This window comes from Coffea eugenioides, chromosome 7, assembly GCF_003713205.1.
Source record: "Coffea eugenioides isolate CCC68of chromosome 7, Ceug_1.0, whole genome shotgun sequence".
In the NCBI taxonomy this organism is placed as follows: Eukaryota; Viridiplantae; Streptophyta; class Magnoliopsida; order Gentianales; family Rubiaceae; genus Coffea; species Coffea eugenioides.
The window spans coordinates 5,471,298-5,494,059 of record NC_040041.1 but is presented as its reverse complement, the minus strand read 5'-3'; the positions used below and the strand labels follow the sequence as shown (position 1 = coordinate 5,494,059).

General features: G+C 34.3%; 3 protein-coding genes and 1 non-coding gene across 4 annotated transcripts; 2 read left to right on the top strand and 2 right to left on the bottom strand.

The window, feature by feature from the left end:
* Nucleotides 1–311: 311 nt before the first annotated feature.
* On the bottom strand, nucleotides 312–3,979 carry LOC113776730 (pentatricopeptide repeat-containing protein PPR5 homolog, chloroplastic-like). Its single transcript, XM_027321794.1, has 5 exons — nucleotides 3,950–3,979; nucleotides 3,405–3,848; nucleotides 1,652–2,902; nucleotides 803–842; nucleotides 312–702 (listed from the first exon to the last, which is right to left on the bottom strand). The coding sequence occupies exons 1-3, from the start codon at nucleotides 3,977–3,979 to the stop codon at nucleotides 1,787–1,789; spliced, it is 1,590 nt and encodes a 529-aa protein (XP_027177595.1). The 3' UTR covers nucleotides 312–702; nucleotides 803–842; nucleotides 1,652–1,786.
* Nucleotides 3,922–3,993, bottom strand: TRNAW-CCA. The gene has a single exon. It is a non-coding gene; the product is annotated as a tRNA-Trp (tRNA).
* A 3,332-nt stretch (nucleotides 3,994–7,325) lies between these two features.
* LOC113778372 (cytochrome P450 CYP736A12-like) lies at nucleotides 7,326–9,428 on the top strand. Its single transcript, XM_027323763.1, has 2 exons — nucleotides 7,326–8,230; nucleotides 8,633–9,428. The coding sequence occupies exons 1-2, from the start codon at nucleotides 7,349–7,351 to the stop codon at nucleotides 9,245–9,247; spliced, it is 1,497 nt and encodes a 498-aa protein (XP_027179564.1). The 5' UTR covers nucleotides 7,326–7,348; the 3' UTR covers nucleotides 9,248–9,428.
* A 10,038-nt stretch (nucleotides 9,429–19,466) lies between these two features.
* Nucleotides 19,467–21,622, top strand: LOC113778395 (cytochrome P450 CYP736A12-like). The gene is made up of 2 exons (XM_027323796.1): nucleotides 19,467–20,516; nucleotides 20,898–21,622. The coding sequence occupies exons 1-2, from the start codon at nucleotides 19,635–19,637 to the stop codon at nucleotides 21,510–21,512; spliced, it is 1,497 nt and encodes a 498-aa protein (XP_027179597.1). The 5' UTR covers nucleotides 19,467–19,634; the 3' UTR covers nucleotides 21,513–21,622.
* The last annotated feature ends 1,140 nt before the right edge of the window (nucleotides 21,623–22,762 follow it).

Genomic DNA, 22,762 nt, shown 5'->3' with positions numbered 1-22,762 from the left:
TTTAAGTATCAAGAAAATTTTTTAAAAAAAAAGTTTCAAGAAAATTAAAGAAATTTTTGACTGAAATTTCTTGTTCTGGGCTCTAATGTTGACAATCTTCTAACAAGAAAAAGGTCTACGCGGGACAATTTTAATAATTAGAAGTACCAATGTTTTCTACGACTTCGCAAGAAAAGTTGGGAAGAAGATTGTTTTGGCCAAAAACTCTGGAGATATATTCAATATAAGAAACTTCTTCCCAAAAAAAAAGGCATGAAAGAAAAAAGGAAACATCAGAATAATTATAACCTCAAGAACTACAACTGTGAAGCTCAATGAGAACCGCCCTAATATTACCCTTCACGCTGACATTACAATCCCATTCCAAAAAATTCTGCAGTAATTTAGCTCCAAATCTCCTATACAAACAATAAATCATTGCTGCCATGATTCTATGATCTTTGAAGCCCTAAAAGCAACATCTGAGACAGTGACGAATCCTCCAGCTTCACCGGTGTCTACAAAGCCAAGTCACAAGAAGCAAGAAAATTGGTAGACTATCCACCTGGAGCACTCATCAAGTGATGCTAATGCATTTTTAACCACCACCATCAAATTGAGATTCTGAAGCATCAAAGATTGTTAATATACTTCACGTCACAAGTTGCTTTTATCCATCAGAAGACAGCAGAATTTCATAAATGACTCGTATGAAGCAACAAACTGGGAGAAGTAGGAGGAAGGAATATTAGTACCAATTCTGTGGCAGTTTGAAGGAACAAAGAAAAGAAGTAGGGAAACTGAAGTAAAGAAGAAAATGTACCACGGAGACAGGAGAAAGTAGATGGATATGCTTTGCAGGCCTGGAATACAATACAACAACCATATAAGGTACTTGTCTAGCAAAATATATGTCGAATAATAGCATGCCAAGTTTGTACAGAAACTTGGCATTAGCATGCATTTAATGTTTGGTGAAATCCTGAGACTGAGAGATTGCCATTTTATAAGTTAGTATAAAAACCTTATACAGAAACATTGAATACTCTTTCAACCTTTGCTATTTCACAATGTAAAGTCAACTTGATATTTAGTACCAGACAACTAATGGGCTGATACAGAGCAATTGGTATAATTGCATTAACGAGGGAGGGCTAAGAATCAAGTCCTGATCAGGCACAGTTTTAGGCCATCATATGACTTGCTATTAAGTCATCCTCATGTGGCGTAAATAAATATATATACAGACTTGGATGGCTACATACACACAAATTACCTACAGTTATCATATTCAGAATATTTATACCAACCTCTTGTTATACCCGCTTCATACAGATGTTTAACTTGTCCAAAAGCTCAGCCGCCTTGTAGTTCAGACAAAATGCAGGTTTTTTTTCTTTTTTTTGGGTAGGTACACAAAATGCAGGTTCGTTTTCTAATTTTCTCAATTTTCGCATTTTGTTTCATATGGAGGAAAAAAATTACACACACGCATGCACACAAAAGAATGTTGATGCAATCACAATGAAAGTACCATAAAAATGAAACCCAAATCAAGAAACAGAAAAGGTGATAATAACTTCCGAACTGACACATAACTTTTTATATGCAGCAGGAAAGAGAGAGTCGGGAAGTGTTCTATCAATTAGTCAACATAAGAGAAAGAAATTACCAATTAACTTGGGAGAAGACATTGTCAGGGGCCTCTCAACAATGGGTCTGATGCATTGTCCTCAGTAAGTCAAACGTTCTTTGGATGATATAGAAAGTACAAAAGAGGACAAACCAAATCACTGGTCCATTCCACCTATAACTTTGCAGCAGTCACCTGTTTTCTTGAATCGTTAGTATTGCTAGCTATCTTATGGCTTGCAGGTGAAGACCCAAAAGCTCCCAAAGCATCTAGGAAGAAGCTTTTATTTGGGATGATTCCATCTTTGTCCATGTACAACATCAATTTTTTTACCAGCTCCTTCATGTTTGCTTTAGTGTAGGCCTTGTACAAAAGCTTATAGGTTGAACCATCAATAGAAAATGTTCTAGAGGCATGTATACTCTCAAAAAGTGTGTCTGCTTCTAATGGCAAACCATTCATGCAGTAGACATCCAGCATTGCATTGAGTGTTGAAACCTTCTTCTCCTTCCCAGATTCTCTCACCTTATCAAATATCTCTCTTGCTTTGAAAACGCAGTCGCAATAGCCATACATCATAATAACACATTCATAAGTGATGAAATTTGGGGAATATCCCATGTCAGTGATCTTCTGAAAAATCAACTCTGCCTTGTCCCTCAGCCTTGCTTTTCCATAGTTTGTGATCATTGAATTAAATGTGGGAAGTGTTGGTTTCTCCTTGGAATGTAACAAGCTCTTAAAAACTTGTTCCATCTTTTCAAATTCTTGCTTTCTTCCATATGAATCAATCAACAAATTAAAAGTAATTATATCAGGTCTCAGCTGGTTACTCTTCATTCGTGATAGAACAGATTCCATTTCCCTAATCATCCCATTTTTCCCATATGCATCCATCACTCCATTAAACGTGAAGATATCAGGTGTAACAATGCCCTCATCAAGATCTTTGAACAATGCGTTAACTTGATCAACATCCCGTGCCTGAGCAAATGCTCTCAAAAGGATGTTATACGTTACTACATTAGGTGGACACCGTTCCATTCCCTTCATCTTACCAAAGTATCCTAAAGCCTTAGCCAAGGCCTTGGCTTTATCACGACTATGAAGGTGGGCCGTGATCAGTGCATTATACACTGAGGTGTCAGGTTTACATCCACTATTACGCATCTCAGAGAAAAGCCACATAGCCATCCTCGTTTGTCCCTTCTTCCCCATAACAGATATCAACTTCGAATAAACACCATTATCTGCTATATACCACCGTTGCTTTTGCATCCATCTGAACACCTAAACATTCATTATATGTAAGTATAACCAAGACCTCGTCCTTGATATTAACAACAGTACTACATCACCACTGCCTTGCCTTCATTCAAGCAAATAATTTACAGTCACTTGCCAGTAGCAAAACTGACAATAAACATTATTCAAAATTTGATTTCTAGACATGAAACAAAATACTTATTTTTTGAACCTACAGCCAATGCACATGAAGACAAACACTTACTTTTCATTTCTCACTATTTTGAAACAGTCTAATCTGCACTAAGGGATACAAAAACGACCCTAATCTTTGACATAGTAAACGGCATAATTTTGATTAAATTCGCAAAGAAAATGAAATCCATAGTGCATTGCACAGTCATTAGCTCAGAGGCACAACACATCCATAAGAAATGGATAAAAATTCAACGAACATATAAAAGAACCCAATAGAACCCATACAATTAATTAAGAACCGCAATAACGAATTGAGAAAAAGCCCAGAATTCAAGAAAAGGGTTCAAACCTCCAGACACTGAAGCCACTTATCAGTCTTGCCAAGCTCTTCAAAAAGCAAGAAACAATGCTCAGTTCTCACAAGCTTCACATACTTGTTCAAAGTGGCCACCAAAGGCTGCTTCTTTTCATCAAAATTCCTCATTAATAGACCAACCAGTTCCTCTGCTTCTGAAATGGCCCTCTTGGTCTTTGTTCTCTTCTTCTTTGGCCTTGTGGGCACATTGCTGATGATGCAATAAATGGGTTTTTTCCTGGCAATACATGGTTGAGAGACACTAATGAAATTCTGGGAAGAATTTGGGTAAAATTTTGGGAGAAGAAATGCTGGTTTTGATGGAGAGAATTGCAGAGTTGCTGGGAAGTTTGATGGAGTCATATTCTTTCGCTGGGAGCAGTGGACTGTGGAGTTGGGATTCGGCTTAGCTTGTGTGAAGACTGAAGAAGATGTTGTCTGAAATGACGAGAATGCCCATGCAGTAAGGAATGAGGGGCAAAAATGAAGGACCCGTATTGGATCGGGGTTTTGAACCCGACGTGAATCGAACACGCAACCTTCTGATCTGGAGTCAGACGCGCTACCATTGCGCCACGGATCCACTTGATGTGATATCGGTATATTTTATAATTATGTTGAACCTCTGTGTAAGTGAAGTTTACTTTCTAAATTACCACACGCAAGTTTAATTGGGCATGAGAAGGTTGTCGAAATCTTTGTTGTTATATATAATAAGATTTTAACTTGACAAAAATGTAGCCAGCCAATTAGATATAGATATTGCAAATCATCCAATCATCTTTGTCCAATCTCTTTGGAATTCTCCTCCAACTTTTATTAATCATTTGCTGTTGGATGATTTTTAACAATCTTAATAATAAAACCTCTTTTTCTTATATATATAAAAAAAATAGTATTATGATTCAAGAGCACAACAGGTTAGTGTCCCTCCAAATTACGCACCCAATTGCTTGCTTTAATACAGATTTATCTCAACTTACTTTCAACATTTTCTGCAACTAACAAAGTGTAGTCTTCATAATATTTTTGTACAGCATGACCTTAGTAATTTACCTATTCTTTGTTTAAATTGGTAATGAAACCTGTAAAAATTAATTATCTTATACTAATAGAAGTAGAGTGTAATTTGGAATTGGATATTCGCTTTTAAACATAATTGAGTAATAACAAAGTTTAATAATTTAATTACTAATAATTAATCGATGTTGCTTTCTAAGTGACCAGTCTATATACACCATTATTAGTTTTTGTTTACCCCTTAAAAACACCCTTTTCTAGATATGCAACTTCTTGCCCAACTAGTCATTCATTTCATTTCAAGATAATGAACACATTACTAGGATATGCCAAATAACCTCATATGTAATACATATTAGTGGTTCAGGCATACCCCACCCACTGTTGTGTTCTTTTCTTTGAGCTTCTAGACGAAAGTACGAATTTATCCCTTTACCTGCTTCATATCTTAGATCATTATTTTTCTTCCATTCCTAAGCAAACTGAGTATGAATTCAATCAAATTGAAATCACTGTGGAGAGTAGCTTGCAGTTGACTTTTAGATCTTCAATTGCTTCACAGTAGAAAATCAAATGTGCAAGTTGGTGTCCTTGACCATAACACTATTTGAAAGAGCCACTACAGCTTTTTTTTTTTGTTGCCCGCCCGGTATTCGAAGCTTTGCCCCGACTAATCCGGATCCGACCCGCGTCGCGCACCTGGCTATGGTGGGTGAGTCTCCCAACAGGGGTGTCTGCGTACACTAGGACTCGAACACGAGACCTGTTTAAGCGAATCCGAACCGCTTACCACTCGTACCAACCCCTGTTGGTAGCCACTACAGCTTTCCTTGACTAATAAAGGGGAAAAAAACACGATTGATTTCTTTATCTATGCAATCAATAAAGACATATATAATGACGTAATCCACAAAAAAAATGAGAGAAATAACAAACTATGTAACATGTAACTAGAAAAAAATATGATTGATTTCTTTATTTGTGTAATCAGTAGAGCCATATGTAATGATGTAATCTATAGAAAATGAGAGAAATGGCAAATTATGTAACATATAACTAACTCAGTCTAGCTGAATTTGCCATTAAGGAAGGATTTAAAACTATCATTAAGTATAGGTCAAGAGATCAAATTTTTTGACTTGCGTTATTCTCCCAATTTCCTGAAAGTTTCATAATGGGTGCATCGGCATTTGTTTGATCTGTTGACGATTCAATCCCTTAAGATTTTTCGTTGATCTCTTTAGGTTTGACCATTTCCTGTACCTAGAATAAGAGGACTTATCTTTTCGAAAAAAAGAAAAAAACAACAAACTCTGTAACATGTGACAATTGATGGGAACCACAATGTCATCACTTTCTGTTCGGATGTCTTTTTTTTTTGCCAGCAACGATACATTGTATAACTTACTCTATCATAATTTAGGGAGAAAGGGAGCCTAAGGAGGCTTGTGTTAGGGGTTAGTGGGTATATAGATCCAACTAGATCAAGGGAGTGTTATGGCACTATCCTTAAATTTTTTTTGCTGCAGGTGAGGGTTCAGGGACCTGGTGACCACTGAGTTTAGATTTGTTCGGATGTCAATTTCAGTGAACATATGGCGTTGAACATCTTCCCATCTTGCCATAAAAATATCTGGAAAAGCACAGGAGAAGTCAGCTGTATCTGGCATGGGGACAAGGGGCAGTGCAACCATTCCTGGAGGTTTTGGTCATTTTCAACAGCGCGTAACTTTGGTTGCACACGGCGTAACTTTGTTTACACAACGTGTAACTTTAGTACAAAATTTTGCGGGCTCCACACACGTTGCACACGGCGTAACTGATGACCGCTCATGCCCCTTAGATTGATATTTCACAGCCTTTACGTTAGAGAGTGTATACAGGAAAATCCTACAGTAAGGCACGCACAATCAACGATAGTGATAGAAATAAATTAAAAAATGGTTCAGTTCCCAAATTTTAGAGATTTTTATTTTCGTGTAAAATGGATCTTTTATCTCCTTTTTTGTTTCATTTTTATTATATTTTTTTTTCTTCATAAATATTATATTTTAATTCTTTTTTGTTATTTTAAGATTCAATAACTATTAATTGAATAAAAAAATAAATAAAATAGCCTTACAAAACAATGCATAATATTAGACGAAAGTACGAATTTATTTCTTTACCTACTTCATATCTTAGGTCATTATTTTTCTTCCATTCCTAAGCAAACTGAGTATGAATTTAATCAAATTGAAATCACTGTGGAGAGTAGCTTGCAATTGACTTTTAGATCTTCAATTGCTTCACGGATCCAACAGTAGAAAATCAAATGTGCAAGTTGGTGTCCTTGACCATAACAGTAGTAGTATTTAAAAAAACCACTACAGCTTTACTTGTCTAACAAAGAGGAAAAAAACACGGTTGATTTCTTTATTTTTATAATCAATGAAAACATATATAATGATGTAATCCATAAAAAAAATGAGAGAAATGGCAAACTATGTAACATGTAACTAAAAAAGAATATATGATTGATTTCTTTATTTCTGTAATCAGTAGAGACATATGTAATGACGTAATTCATAAAAATGAAAGAAATGGAAAACTATGTAACATATAACTAACTCAGTCTAGTTGAATTGGCCATCAAGAAATCAAGAAATGTGATAAGTTTCAGTCAGCTTGTTGTAGGTAGGTGAACTCTGTACGTAATACAATTTTTCTATGTGCTTAGAAATGTGATAAGTTTCAGTCAGCTTCTTGTGGGTAGGTGAACTCTGTCCGTAATACAATTTTTCATTCACAACCGTCAAATTATTACGCTTTACACATAGTTATCCAATACGACTACTAGACATAAATAGCTGCTGTGAGGCCCATTCTTAGATCAGAAAAAAAGAAGCACTAGAATACCATTAAGCAAACTGAGAAAGATGATGAGCATTCATTGGCTATGGACAGCTCTAGCCTTGGCAGCAGTCTGGTTTTTTCTTCAAGACTTGTTCTTGATGAAGAAGAGAAAGAGATTTCCTCCAGGTCCAAAAGGGCTTCCTATTATAGGAAATCTGCATCTGTTAGGCAAGAATCCTCATCAAGATTTGGCAAAACTAGCCAAAAAGCATGGCCCTTTAATGTACATGCGATTCGGTTATGTCCCAGCAATCATTGTCTCATCCCCTGAAGCAGCTGAAAAGTTTCTCAAGACTTACGATCAAGTTTTTGCTAGTAGGCCTTATCATGAATCTTCTTGGTACGTTAGTTATGAGCAAAGGAACTTGTCTTTTGCCCAATATGGACCGTATTGGCGAAACATGCGTAAGCTTTGCATTCTGCAGCTGCTCAGTAGCCACAAAATCAATTCATTTCTGCCAATGAGAAGAGAAGAGGTTGGAACATTGGTTAAATCACTCAAACAGGCTGCCTCAGATGGTGCTGCTGTTGACCTTACTGCAGCAATTTCTTCCTTGGGTGCAAATATGAGTTGCTTGATGATATTTGGGAAGAAATATATGGACAAGGATTTTGATGATAGGGGGTTTAGAGATGTCATTGGAGAAGCACTTCGTCTTGGGGCCACGCCTAACCTCGGTGACTACTTTCCTCTGCTTGGTGTGCTTGACCTTCAGGGACTTACTCGCCGGTTTAAGGATCTTGCCAAGGTGTTTGATAATTTTTTTGAGAAAATCATTGATGAGCATCTACAGTCTCAGGAGCACAAGCAAACCAAGGACGTTGTAGACATCATGATGGGAATTATGCAATCTGGAGAAGCTGAGTTTGAGTTCGACCGTCGTCATGTCAAAGCCGTCTTGTTGGTATGTTTTAGACCTTTTCTGGTTTGCTGGTTTATTGTTCATATACGTAGCCCATAGCACCAGATTTTTGTATTGCTTGTTGAATTTGTTATTAGCTTTTTTCTACAAAATTTTCGGTTAGTCATAACTTCTGGACTAAACAAATTCAAATAACTAAATCTGTCGTTAGTTGGCAAAATTTTGCACCTTAAAACATGATCTGGAATTCTGTGTTCTTACTTTCTTCAAAATAATACCAGCGTTCTTTTCTGAGGCTCTCATTTGTTTATCTGTTGAGAAAGGGATTGTTTCATAGCCAAATCAAATAATTGCAATCCTTGCAACAAATGAAGACAAATTTGATACCTATTTTGATCTTGACATTATGCCTAACTCCGCCAATTCCTTACCTCAACTGCACAGGATTTGCTTGTAGCCTCAATGGACACCTCAGTCACGGCTGTTGAATGGGCGATCTCAGAACTCCTCAGGCGTCCTGAGGCAATGAGAAAACTCCAGAAAGAGTTGGAAGACAAAGTTGGATTGGAGAGGACTGTGGAGGAATCAGACGTTGAAGGCCTGGAATATTTGGACATGGTTATCAAAGAAACCATGAGGCTTCATCCTGTGGCCCCACTATTGCTTCCCCATGAGTCAATGGAAGATTGCACAGTTGATGACTTCCACATTCAGAAAAAATCAAGGATCATCATAAACGTATACGCAATTGGACACGATCCAAATGTCTGGCCTGATCCTGAGACCTTCATCCCTGAAAGATTCAAAGATAGCAATATAGACCTTCGGGGGCAAGATTTTCAACTCATACCATTTGGCTCAGGCAGAAGAGGCTGCCCTGGTTTGCAGTTGGGGGTCCTCCTTGTTCGTTTTGTGCTGGCACAGTTGGTGCATTGCTTCAATTGGGAACCTGCAGATAATATTAAGTCAACTGATTTGGATATGTCGGAGGTTTTTGGCTTAGTACTCTCAAGAGCAAAGCATTTAAAGGTTGTACCTACTTACCGATTACAAGAATGAGTAGAGAGTGTGGGCTCCAACTTTTATCTATATGTCTGTCTAGCTATACTCTCTTTAGAAGTATCACAAATTTTATTTGATTGAGAGCGTAAGCAAAATTTGGTTCTAGTTTTGTTGATGCTCAAATTTCCCTGTAAACAATAATTGCATTGGATTTGAATAGTAATGATATAATCAAGGATAAATTACATATAATCCCCTATGGTTGCATAACGACATATGACTCCTCTGGGATTTCAAAATAACCACTTAATTCTTTTGTGGTTTTATGTAAAATGAAAAATGAATGAAATGCATAATTAATTACCGCGATCAAATCACACGTGCACTAAAAGTGTGTGTGATCAAATCTTATTATCCATTTAAGTCTCCTATTATTTGTATAAATATCCACTTTATCCTTCTGCATTTTTGGCATTTATCTACATAATCCCTTTATGATTTTGTATAAAGTGGTAAAGTCATCATTTGATCGAGCATTTAAGTAAGGGCACTACTAATATTTCAATTAATGATGTTATAAAGGCTATTTTCTTCTAAATTTCTAGTTTACATGAAACCATATAGGGGTAAAGTAGATATTTTGAAATAGGGAAAATGACCTGTTTCATCCTTTACATTTCACAAAAATATTCTTTTCGTCCTTCACTTTTAAAACGAAGCAATTTGGTCCCTGACATTTAAAAATTAAACCTATTACATCCCTGAATCTAATTATCAATCTAAATCAAACCATCCAATAACCCAGTGATAAATTTCGGAGATAGAATTGATAGATCATTCCGTCAACTCCATCATATTCACATGACATTTATTGAACCAAAAAAAATAAAAAGTATAAGATCATAAAAGGTCATTCTTTGTCTTGAAATAATAGAGTTTTTTTTTTTGGTAAATCTTTTCATGTACCGTTAGTATATACGCTTGCGAGTCTAGATGTATATCACAAATACAAAATGTGGCGTTTAAATTTAAATTAAAATGATGTGGCAAGTACATAAACCCATCAGTATATACAATGACATTGTAAGAAAGATTAATTCTTCTTTTAGTTGTTATAATTTTTTATTTTTTATTTTTGGGTTCATTAAACTTCACGTGAATATCAAGTTGAGTTAGTCAAGTGATCTACAAATTATACCCCCTAAAATTTGTAATTAAGTTGATAGATGGTTTGATTCAGATTGATAATTGGGTTCAAGGATGTAATAGGTTTAATTTTTAAATGTCAGGGACCAAATTGCTTCGTTTTAAAAGTGAGGGACGAAAAGAATATTTTTGTGAAATGTAAGGGATGAAACTGGTCATTTTCCCAATATTATGAGATTATGTGGCAATAGATAAAACCACATGGGGACTAATGGTAATTTGCCCTATCAATCATGTTAACCATTAGAAAAATGAAGGCTGCAATATACTTCTAATTGAACTAGCACTATGAAACATTTATAACCCATCATTAATAGAAAAAAAATAGAATGGAAAAAAATTCACTAAATAAAAATCATAAAATGACACAAAGGACAACAAGAAGTTAATCACAAAGTTGAAAAATTCAAATTAAATGACATAAAAAAAAGAAAAAATTTAGGTCACTCAAATCCCTTGGAAAGACAAAAACATTTGATGCAGATACCAAAACAATAGTATAAAAAGAATAGGCGCCCTCAATAGTGAATATAAGCTAAATTTTCCATTCGATTGTCACTTCTACCTTAAACATTGTATTGATATATAAGTGCAGTACTATCAAAATGTTTGATGTTTTAGGGTTAAAGTGACAAAATATCTAAACAGTTCAGTAAAGAAAAGTTTTGGAAAGGTTGATCTATAATTGTCTTTCAAATAATATTTTGAAAAATAATTGGTTAAAGAAAATAGAAACATAGCAATTTATATTATGATGTTAACAATCGGAATTCCACAATTTTAATATCTAAAACAATATTATATTTTTGAATAATATAATCACGTGTAAGTTTTTTTTTTGACAATAATAATCATCACGTGTAAGATATGTGAGCTATCATTAGTTTCTGAAAATGTTAACAAAGACGTATTAGCAAGGCATACTTAATTCAAGACTTTGCATGCACTTTTGTGTCTTCTTTAACGTTTTGCTGGTTGCTTCTTTTCAATTCATAGATGACACAAGCATTTGCCTATTTGTCAATTTTGTTACTTTTGTTTCCATCTCGTTCTAAAGAAGCTGCTTCCTTTAACACAATAAAAATATTACAATATACTAGTTAATAAACATTTTTCCTTGAACTTGCAAGCCAGGATATGAATTGAGTTTTCTACCTTCTCATCTAAATTTGACTTAATGGTACATCTTAGATGGTTAATTTTATTTCATTCAAGTGCGAGCTGAGTGTCGCGCCCCAAATTTAAATGAAAGGAAAAGTGTAAGAAAAATGAGTTTTTTTTTTTATTTAGAAAATAAAGATGTGTACCTTAAAAAATGCGACGGTTTGGGCTCAAAACTTAGTCTAAAAGAGTTTTTAAGAAAATAGAAATTGTCACTTGGTATCGAATTTAAGTGTACCAAATCACCCAAAAATGTTTTTAACAAAAATAAAACAAAATAAAAATAAAACACTTTTCACAATTCCAAATCTTTGAAAAACAATAGGAAATGAGTTCGAGAATCACGGTTGAAGCAAAGAAAGGCAAATATTCGATTGATTCAAAGTTAAGGCACCCTTTCAACCTAGTCTAAACTAATTGCAAGATTTAGTCAAAATTTTTTTAATTTAACCTTTAAATTTATCACGTTTGAATGCTTCCTATATAAATGCAAACCTAAACTTAAAAGAGGATATCGAAAGGGATAAAATGTCCATTCAAGATTTAATTGGTATCAATCGTATTAATTGCATAGTCCAAATTAATCCCTTGAAAAGATCACGAATATGCAAAGATGAAATTTGAAAAAAGAAAATTAAATTATATACAAAAGTATAAGTGACCAAAGAAAATGGAATGCAACATGATGGGTACGGAGAACTAAAATTTGTGACTCGATCTTTCTACTTATAGAGAGGAATATGAGCATGTTAGGGCTAAAAAAAATCATACTCGTCTATTTCCCTTATTCGAAGGGTGATTCTTCTAACTTATGCAAGCAAATGAACTAACATATTCCCTAATTACTTAAATAAAATACAAGTCTAAATAACATGGTTTGCACATGTAGGGATAAGGGATTAATATAGAGGATATATCATGCAAATCGTAATAACCTAAAAATGAAAAAAATGCATAAAATACAATAAATGTCATATAAAGTATGAATCTATCATGTAAACGGTCTAAAGGGTTTAACATTGGACTAACCCAATTCTATAAGTTATCACTAGCGTTGGACTAGAGAGAAATCGGGAGAAAAGTCACAACTAGTATTGGACTAGTGTGGTAATGTCATGTATTCATTATAAATAAATAAATAAAGCATATAAAGTATAAATAAAACAAATAAATAAATAAAACATATAGAGCACATAACACATAAAATATAATATCTAAAAACAAAAACCCTAAGAAAGCGAAAGAACGTATAACCACACAAGTATGCAAGCAAATAAAAACCTAACCATTACATTTGAGAGTCCTAACTACAATCTAAAAGGAGAGTTTTGACAATAATAAATCTATCTATTACATTTATCTAACTAATTACATGTTTTGCAAACAACAAAAATTAGTTGTTACATTGCCTATCTAATTGCATTTCTTGCACAAGAGGGTACGATCTATCTATTACAATTTGGCATTTAAATGCCTTTCAAATAAACATTGAAATTAAATAATAAATAAAATCTAAGAATGGATGAAATGAGTAAATAAAAATACATAAAACATACAATCACACATAAAAAACACATAGGAGCACATAAAAAGAGTTTAAAGAATAATAGAGGGTACCTTTTTTGAAATAGTGGTTAAATGAGATAGAGTTTGCCTTATTTTACTCCAAAACCAACAAAATGATCAAGGCACCAATTTAATTTATAACACTTTAAAAGAAAATGTAAACATATAGCAAATTCACCTTATTATTTTTTAAAAAATATGAATAAATATAAAAATCCCTAACATTTACAAATTAGATGCATTTAAATGAAGCATGATTAACAATTAAAAAAAGATAAACAATTGTAATTAAGAAAACAAAAACCATTAGGGACTAAATTTCAAAAATTAGAAGGTTTTCAAGATCAAAAAATATTTTAAAAAAATTAGGGGTCAAAATCAAGTAAAAATAAAGTTTAGGGACCAACATGTAATTAAATTAAGGACTTAAGTGAAATAAATTCAAAATTTAGGGTTATAATAAAATTATTTGAAAGATCAGGGGCCAAATTGAAAAATTCATTTCTGATTTGCCAAAATTGCATACAAAAACCTTGTTGGGCCATTTTAGGGTAATTGTGCTGCACCACCTTGGCCCGAGAAAATTAAACCAAATTGTATCATTAAGGAAAATATCCCGACCCGACTTATTCTACCAAAAACTTAACAAAAGTATTGGGATTGAATTTTGTAGCCCAACCATAAACTTAAGCAAAAAAATAAACATTAGCCATTTCTTTAGCCACACAAACATAAATAACCTCAACTCAACTAGTTTTGACACAACAAACAAAAACAAAGAAAAATGAGAAAACAAAAGCTGAAAGAGGATGAAGATTTCGACGGGTCAGCCCGTCGGGATCTGAAAAAATTTCGACCATAAATCTCGTTGGAAGTTATTTTTAAGGGGGTTTAAGGTCGGATTTTGATATAAACATGCTCTTCACAGTCTCATGAGTTCATTTAAATATCAAACAAACCCATGAAACACCACAAATCATGAGAAGGATGAGATCTAAGACTTAAACCTACGGAAACACATGTAATGGTTTAAAATCACATGCACAACATTAAATCAACCAAGGAAGGATGCCATAGTTACCCAGGGATGATGTTGAACTCAAGTAGACATGGGAAATCGCAAGAAAACACACCCACCTTCTTGGATCGAAGCAAACTCGACCCAACTACAGAAATTCAAGTGCTGATGAACTGTCAACTTCGTGCTTGAATTCGAGGGATCTAGAGGCATTTTTTCAGGAAATTTTCAAAATGAAAGTTGCTCCCCTACAATCGTAGATGGTGCATTAACAAAGATCTCGCTCAATAGACTTCGGATGAAGTCCAAAACCGAGACAAACAGCGCTGGTTCGTCAGCCCTGTTTTGATGTTTTTCTTCTTTTTTTTTTTTTTTAAGAAAAAAATCTCTCGTTTTTCTCCTTTTTCTCTCCCCTATGCTTAGCCGACTTTCCTAACCATCTCCCTCTCTCTAAAAGCTGCATTATTTTCTATTTATAAGGGACAAAACCCTAAAATCTAAGATGAATGGTTGGGATAAAAAAGAAAATGGGTTTATGTGGCTGTTTTTGATCCATTTGACTGTTTTGCCAGCTGTTTCTTGGTAGGTTTTTGGATGGTTGCATCAAAAAAAATTCCAGCTATTTTTTTGGGCACTGTGGTTTCGTTGTTGCAAATTCAGGTGAAGAAACGCGCGCGTGTTCGTCGGGTGAAGAAGATTTTTTTTTTTTTAAAATGAAGCTGGGCCAAATGGGCCTTCTCTTGTTTTATATCTTCAGGCTTTTTGGTGGGTTTGCTTTGGGTTGTTGCATGGATTTTGTTCGAATTTTTTTGTATGGATTTTAGTTGATTTTTTTTTCTTTTGGATTGGGCTAAAAATGAAGAATATTTTAAAATTCCATTTCTTCCTTTTCCTATAAAATAACATAAAATAAAAATGATTACTTAATCAATAATATAAAAATAAAGATACAATAAAAATTAGCAAATTTTTTTTATCAATAATATAAAAATAAAGATACAATAAAAATTAGCAAATTTTTTTGAAAAAAATTTGGTGTCTACACTGAGAATTTAGATCAAATGGCAAAAAAAAAAGAAAGAAGTCAAATGGCAAGTGAAGTGGTACGAATTCCTCTCTCTTGCTAATTGAATATTAGATCTTGACTGAAATGACATCTCTAAAGCGTATGTCACACATTTATTTGATCTTGTACATTGTTAGGCCTTGAATATATCTGTCTATCTACCTATATCTATCAATCTATTTATATCTATATGTCTATTTATAGCCATCTGTACTCCCTATAAATGTATCATGAGTATGGAAGTGCAAGTAATATAAGTAGAAATTTTTGTAGTTTGTACTACCTAAACTATTATCCATAAAAATAGTTGTAACGCATTTCAATAATGATGAAGGAATGAATATAAATCACGTTAATTAACTGTCACAAAAGTTGTTTGTAACTGAAATAATACAATGAAACAATTAAAATTCATCATTAAGAGCATGCCAAAAAAAAAAAAAACGCTCAAACTGAAAGTAAAAAACTCCCTAAAACTAAAAACCAATAATTAAAGAGCAAATTACATTTTATCCCCCAGTGGTACAGATAATTGTCACATAACCCCCTATATTTTTAAAAACTATATATAATTCCTTCATAGTTTGAATTAAAGTGTCAAAGTGGCGGAAATGATCATCCGTAACAGAACTTATTAAAATGTCAAAATTACCGTTGCTTAAAATTAAAATGATTGAAATGACCAAAATATATATACATAATATGCATGACACTTTAACTCCATATAATTTTATATTTTACCATATAACCTTGTTATGATTTAGTGTTTTATCATATAACTCTCTTATGATTTTTAATACATATATATAATCCCTCTGTGGTTAATAAATAATTTTTAACTTTACATAGGGGAATTTTTGACATTTTAGTTAATTTCGTTATGAATTGCAAATTCCGTTACTTTGATACTTTAATTCAAATCATGAGTGCATTATGTATAGTTTTGGAACATGATACTTTAATTCAAATCATGAGTGCATTATGTATAGTTTTGGAACATGTAAACAAACACTAAACCAAAAGAGGGTAAATGATACAAAGTGGACAAACAAATTACTAGTTAAAAAGCTGAAAAGGACAACTCGAACAACACCAAAGAAGGAAAAAATGGTAAACTTAGCTAAATTGGAATTTGGAATACAATAGACAAAATAAGATACTCCAATCCAATTTGTCTCTTTACATTCCGTCATCAATTTCCTAACAGTTTGTGCTGCTTGGAGAGCTGAAATGATGATGAGCATTCATTGGCTATGGGCAACTCTAGCCTTGGCTGGACTTTGCTATTTTCTTCAAGATTTATTCTTGATGAAGAAGAGGAGAGGGTTGCCTCCAGGTCCAAAAGGGCTTCCGAACGTCTGAGTTCGAATTTGACCGTCGTCATGTCAAAGCTGTTTTGTTCGTAAGTGTGGTTGCTCTAAATTCTTATCGGCTGAATTCTTGTTCACATACATAGCTGGTTATTTTAACCTTGTTGAATTTTGTCTTTATTGTTTCTACAAAACTTTCAGCTTGTCATAATCTCTGGACTAATAAAATTTCAAGAAATAGTTATTTGCTGAATTATTGTGCAATTGCTCTTAACTCTTCAGAACAGCAGTGCTTGTCTTACTTTCATTGGTGTTGATCATTTCTTTATTGTTGTCTGCTGCTAAAGGGTTCGTTTCCATACCTATATCAAATGATTGCAGTCTCTGTGATAATTATCTCCATTTTTCTTGCTCATTCATTTATTTACCTCAACAAAACAGGATATGCTTGTAGCCTCGATGGGCACTTCAGTGACAGCAGTTGAATGGGCCATTTTAGTACTCTTTAGACATCCAGCGGCCATGAGGAAACTCCAGAAAGAACTGGGAGAGAAAGTCGGATTGGAGAGGATTGTTGAGGAATCAGATCTTGAGGGCCTGGAGTATTTGGACATGGTTGTCAAAGAATCAATGAGGCTTCATCCTGTCGGACCACTAATGCTCCCCCACGAGTCAATTCAAGATTGCACAGTTGATGACTTCCATATTCAGAAAAAACCGCGAATCATGTATATGCAATTGGCCGTGATCCAAATGTCTGGCCTGATCCGGAGGCCTTCATCCCCAAAAGATTCAAGGATAGCGTAATAGACCTTCGCGGACAAGATTTCTGACTTGTAGCATTTGGCTCAGGCAGAAGAATTAGCCCAGGTTTGCAGTTGGGGCTCACTGTTGTGCGTTTTGTGCTCTCACAGTTGGTGCATTGTTTCAATTGGGAACTTGCAGATAACATTCAGCCAATCGGTTTGAATATGTCTGAGGCTTTTGGTTTGGTAACTTCAAGGGCTAAGCATTCAAAGGTAGTGCCTGCTTACCGATTGCACAAATGAATAAAGATTGTGGACTCCAATTCTAGTTCAGGAACTGTAAAAGTAGATTTTTTTAATTTTTTTTTGTTAATTCGATTATCCAGTTACATTATGGAAATGTATTCATTTGTTTGTTTTTTAATCAACAACTTTCCCAAATATTAAGTGGGATAAGATCCGGGGAAAATTAGCTAAGCCCTTTTAAAGTTTTTGATAGGTATGATTGGCTGTCGAATAACGGATTCGGGTTTACAAATTGAATTCTGTCAGGTTCAAATCCTGTTTGTATAATTCTTACTATATTTTGTATAAACTCATATAGTATTGGTGTAAAATTAGTTGTATGAGTTGATAAATTTAAATTTATATCAAAATTATACAAATTTATTCCAAAAGTTGGAAGAATTGTATCAATTAGTTGGACAAAACTGAACTCAGTGAGAGCAGTTTCCATCTAATGACATTTTAGACTTGGTGGGACAAATTCTTGGTCTTGCGATGATTCTTGTCCTTGATGCCTAACAAAGTTAGCAGTGATAGAATTTTAAAATGGAACTACCATCATATTGGATAGAGTATTATTTAAAATTAGCGGTGATGCCTAACGAAGTTAGCAGTGATAGAATACTTGTTCTCTGTTTGGATAGAGTATTATTTGAAATAATTAGTGTAGTACTTTTGTGATATGATATATGTGAAATAAAAATGTGGGTTGAAAAATATTTTTATGATACAAACAAAATATTATTGAAAAAAATTTGATATCCAAACTATTAGAATACCACTACCACTTTATTTGTCTAAAAAAGGGGAAAAAACATGGTTGATTTCTTTATCTTTGTAATCAATAGATCAATAGAGACATATGCAATGACGTAATCCATAAAAAATGAGAGAAATGGCAAACTATGTCACATGTAACTAAATCAGCCTAGCTACGATGACAGAAATGGCAAACTAACATGTAACTATTTCAGTCCAACTGAGTTGGCTACCAAGAAGAGACTTAAAACTCTCATTAATGAATGTAGGATAAGGGATTAAATTTCTTAACTTGCATTCTTCTCCTAGTTTTTGAAAGTTTTATAAGTGGATGCATAGCTATTCATTTAGTCTGGTGGTGATTCAATCTCCTTATGATTCTTCATTGACCATTTTAAATATGTCCGTTACCTATAATGTAGAATAGAAATTACCGTTTCGGCAAAAAAAACAAAAGGACAAACTATCAGAATTGTGACAGTTGACGGGTTGCAATCAGCCACAATGTCACCACATTCTGTTCGGACGGCTAGAGTTGAAAAATCTACAAGCTCATCTGCAATTTATTCATACATAATCCTTATAAGGCCAGATCGCAAGAATTATCAATTTTTCTCTATGACAACAGTCTGCAAAAATTTGAAAAAATGGAAAAAAAAATTTACGGCAAGGTTTTGGACCATTTTCAATGTATGATCACAATGGAATGTAGCACAATAAAATATCACATAAGTGGTCTGGTCTTGGAATTGAGTCACCAGACTACTTGACAAATTTGTGAATTGAATTGAAGTGGTGTAAATTCTACTTTAATAAGTAGCGGTTCAAATTGAACAGCATCAAACTTCAAGAATTTCTTTTTATTCTTATTTTTTTATATTTGTGAAAAAAAATTTGCACGACCCAATTGACCATATCATCGAAATCAGTTCGATGTCACTTCCCTTGAACGCGCGGGGTTGACATCAACACAACTTGCCCAAAAAATATCTGCAAAAGCACCAGAGAAGGCGGCTGTATCTGGTATGGAGATTGATATTTGATACCCTTTACCTCAGGGAGTGTATATAAGAAAATCATATATTAATTAAGCGACGCACGATTAGCAATAGAGATAAGTTAAAAGATAGTTCAGCTCGTTGATTTTAGAGATTTCATATTCTTGTCTATCTGCTTAGAAATGTTGTAATTTCCATTCACAACCGTCAGATTATCGCCCTTTACACATAGCTATCCAATACTACTACTAGACATAAATAGCTGCTGTGAGGCCTATTCTTAGATCAGAAAAAGAAGCACTAGAATACCATTAAGCAAACTGAGAAAGATGATGAGCATTCATTGGCTATCGACAGCTCTAGCCTTGGCTGCAGTCTGGTTTTTCCTTCAAGACTTGTTCTTGATGAAGAAGAAAAAGAGATTTCCTCCAGGTCCAAAAGGGCTTCCTGTTATAGGAAATCTGCATCTGTTAGGCAAGAATCCTCACCATGATTTGGCAAAACTAGCCAAAAAACATGGCCCTTTAATGTACATGCGATTCGGTTATGTCCCAGCAATTATTGCCTCATCCCCTGAAGCAGCTGAAAAGTTTCTCAAGACTTACGATCAGGTTTTTGCTAGTAGGCCTTATCATGAAGCTTCTTGGTACGTTAGTTATGAGCAGAGGAACTTGACGTTCGGCCAATATGGACCGTATTGGCGAAACATGCGTAAGCTTTGCATTCTGCAGCTGCTCAGTAGCCACAAAATCAATTCATTTCTGCCGATGAGAAGAGAAGAGGTTGGAACATTGGTTAAATCACTCAAACAGGCTGCCTCAGATGGTGCTGCTGTTGACCTTAGTGCAGCAATTTCTTCCTTGGGTGCAAATATGAGTTGCTTGATGATATTTGGGAAGAAATATATGGACAAGGATTTTGATGATAGGGGGTTTAGAGATGTTATTCAAGAAGGACTTCATGTTGCGGCCATGCCAAACCTCGGTGACTACTTTCCTCTACTTGGTGTGCTTGACCTTCAGGGACTTACTCGCCGGTTTAAGGATCTTGCCAAGGTGTTTGATAAATTTTTTGAGAAAATCATTGATGAGCATCTACAGTCTCAGGAGCACAAGCAAACCAAGGACTTTGTAGACATCATGATGGGAATTATGCAATCTGGAGAAGCTGAGTTTGAGTTCGACCGTAGTCATGTCAAAGCCATCTTGTTGGTATGTTTTATACCGTTTCTGGTTTGCTGGATTATTGTTCATATACGTTGCTGACAGCACCAGATTTTTGTATTGCTTGTTGAATTTGTTATTAGCTTTTTCAACAAAATTTTCGGTTAGTTATAACTTCTGGACTAAACAAATTCAAATAACTAAACTTTGCACCGTAAAACATGATCTGGAATTCTGTGCTCTTACTTTCTTCAAAATAATACCAGCGTTATTTTCTGAGGTTCGCCTTTGTTTGTCTGTTGAGAAAGGGATTGTTTCATAGCTAAATCAAATAATTGCAATCCTTGCAACAAATGAAGACAAATTTGACGCCTATTTTGATCTTGACATTATGCCTAACTCTGCCAATTCCTTACCTCAACTACACAGGATTTGCTTGTAGCCTCAATGGACACCTCAGTCACGGCAGTTGAATGGGCGATCTCAGAACTCCTCAGGCATCCTGAGGCAATGAGGAAACTCCAGAAAGAATTGGAAGAAAAAGTCGGATTGGAGAGGATTGTAGAGGAATCAGACATTGAAGGCCTAGAATATTTGGACATGGTTATCAAAGAATCCATGAGGCTTCATCCTGTGGCCCCACTGTTGCTCCCCCATGAGTCAATGGAAGATTGCACAGTTGATGACTTCCACATTCAGAAAAAAACGCGGATCATCATAAACATATACACAATCGGACGCGATCCAAATGTCTGGCCTGATCCTGAGACCTTCAACCCTGAAAGATTCAAAGATAGCAATATAGACCTTCGGGGCCAAGATTTTCGACTCATACCATTTGGCTCAGGCAGAAGAAGTTGCCCTGGTTTACAGTTGGGGGTCCTCCTTGTTCGTTTTGTGCTGGCACAGTTGGTGCATTGCTTCAATTGGGAACTTGCAGATAACATTCAGCCAACTGATTTGGATATGTCTGAGGCTTTTGGTTTAGTAACCTCAAGAGCAAAGCATTTAAAGGTTGTGCCTACTTGCCGATTACAAAAATGAGTAAAGAGGGTGGACTCAACTTTTATCTATCTCTGTCTAGGTCTATACTCTCTTTAGAAGTATCACCAATTTTATTTGATTAAGTGTAAGCAAAATTTGGTTTTTGTTTCGTTGATGCTTAAGTTTCCCTCTAAACAATAATTACATACATTGCATTGGATTTGAATAGTAATGATATAATCAACGCTAAATTCTATATAATCCCCCTGTAGTTTTGTATATAAAATGCCAGATGACCCTCCTAAGGTTTCAAAATAGCCACATAATTCCCTTGGGGGTTTATGTAAAGTGGAAAGTAAACGGAATGCATAATTAGTTATTCCGATTAAACCACACGTGCTTTAAAACTGTGTGTGATGAAATCTTAATAACCACTTAAATCCTTATGGTTTGCATCTGTGAATTTTGCATTTATCCACATCATCCCATTATGATTTTGTATAAGGTGGTTAAGTTGTCATTTGATTGAGCATTTAAGTAACGGCACCACTGGTATTTCAACTAATGACGTTACATAAGTTTTTTTTTTTTTTTTTTCTAAATTTCCAAGTTTGCATGAAACCATATAGGATAATGTGGATATTTTGAAACGTTAAGAAATTATGTGGCAATAGATGAAACCACAAGGGAACTAATAGTAATTTGCGCTATAATCAATCAATCAATATCAATCATGTTAACCATTAGAAAAATGAAGGCTACAATATACTTATAATTGAACTAGCGCTATGGAACATTTATAACCCATCATTAATAGAAAAAAAATAAACTGAAAGAAAAGTCACTATATAAAAATCATAAAATGACATAAAGGACAACAAGAAGTTAATCACAAAGTTGAAAAATTCAAATCAAATGACATAAAAAAGAAAATATTTAGGTCACTCAAATCCCATGGAAAGACAAAAAACGTTTGATGCAGATACCAAAACAATACAGTATAAAAAGAAAAGGTGCTCTCAATAGTGAATATAAGCTAAATTTTCCATTCAATTGTCAATTCTACTTTAAACATTGTATTGGTATATAAGTGCAGTACCATCAACATTTGATGCTTTAGAATTAAAGTGACAAAATATCTAAACAGTTCAGGAAAGAAAAGTTATGAAAACGTTGATCTATGATTGTACTTTTAAATAATGTTTTGAAAAATAATTGGTTGAAGAAAATAAAAACATAGAAATTTATATTATGATGTTAACAATCAGAATTCCACAATTTTAATATCTAAAACAATATTATATTTTGGA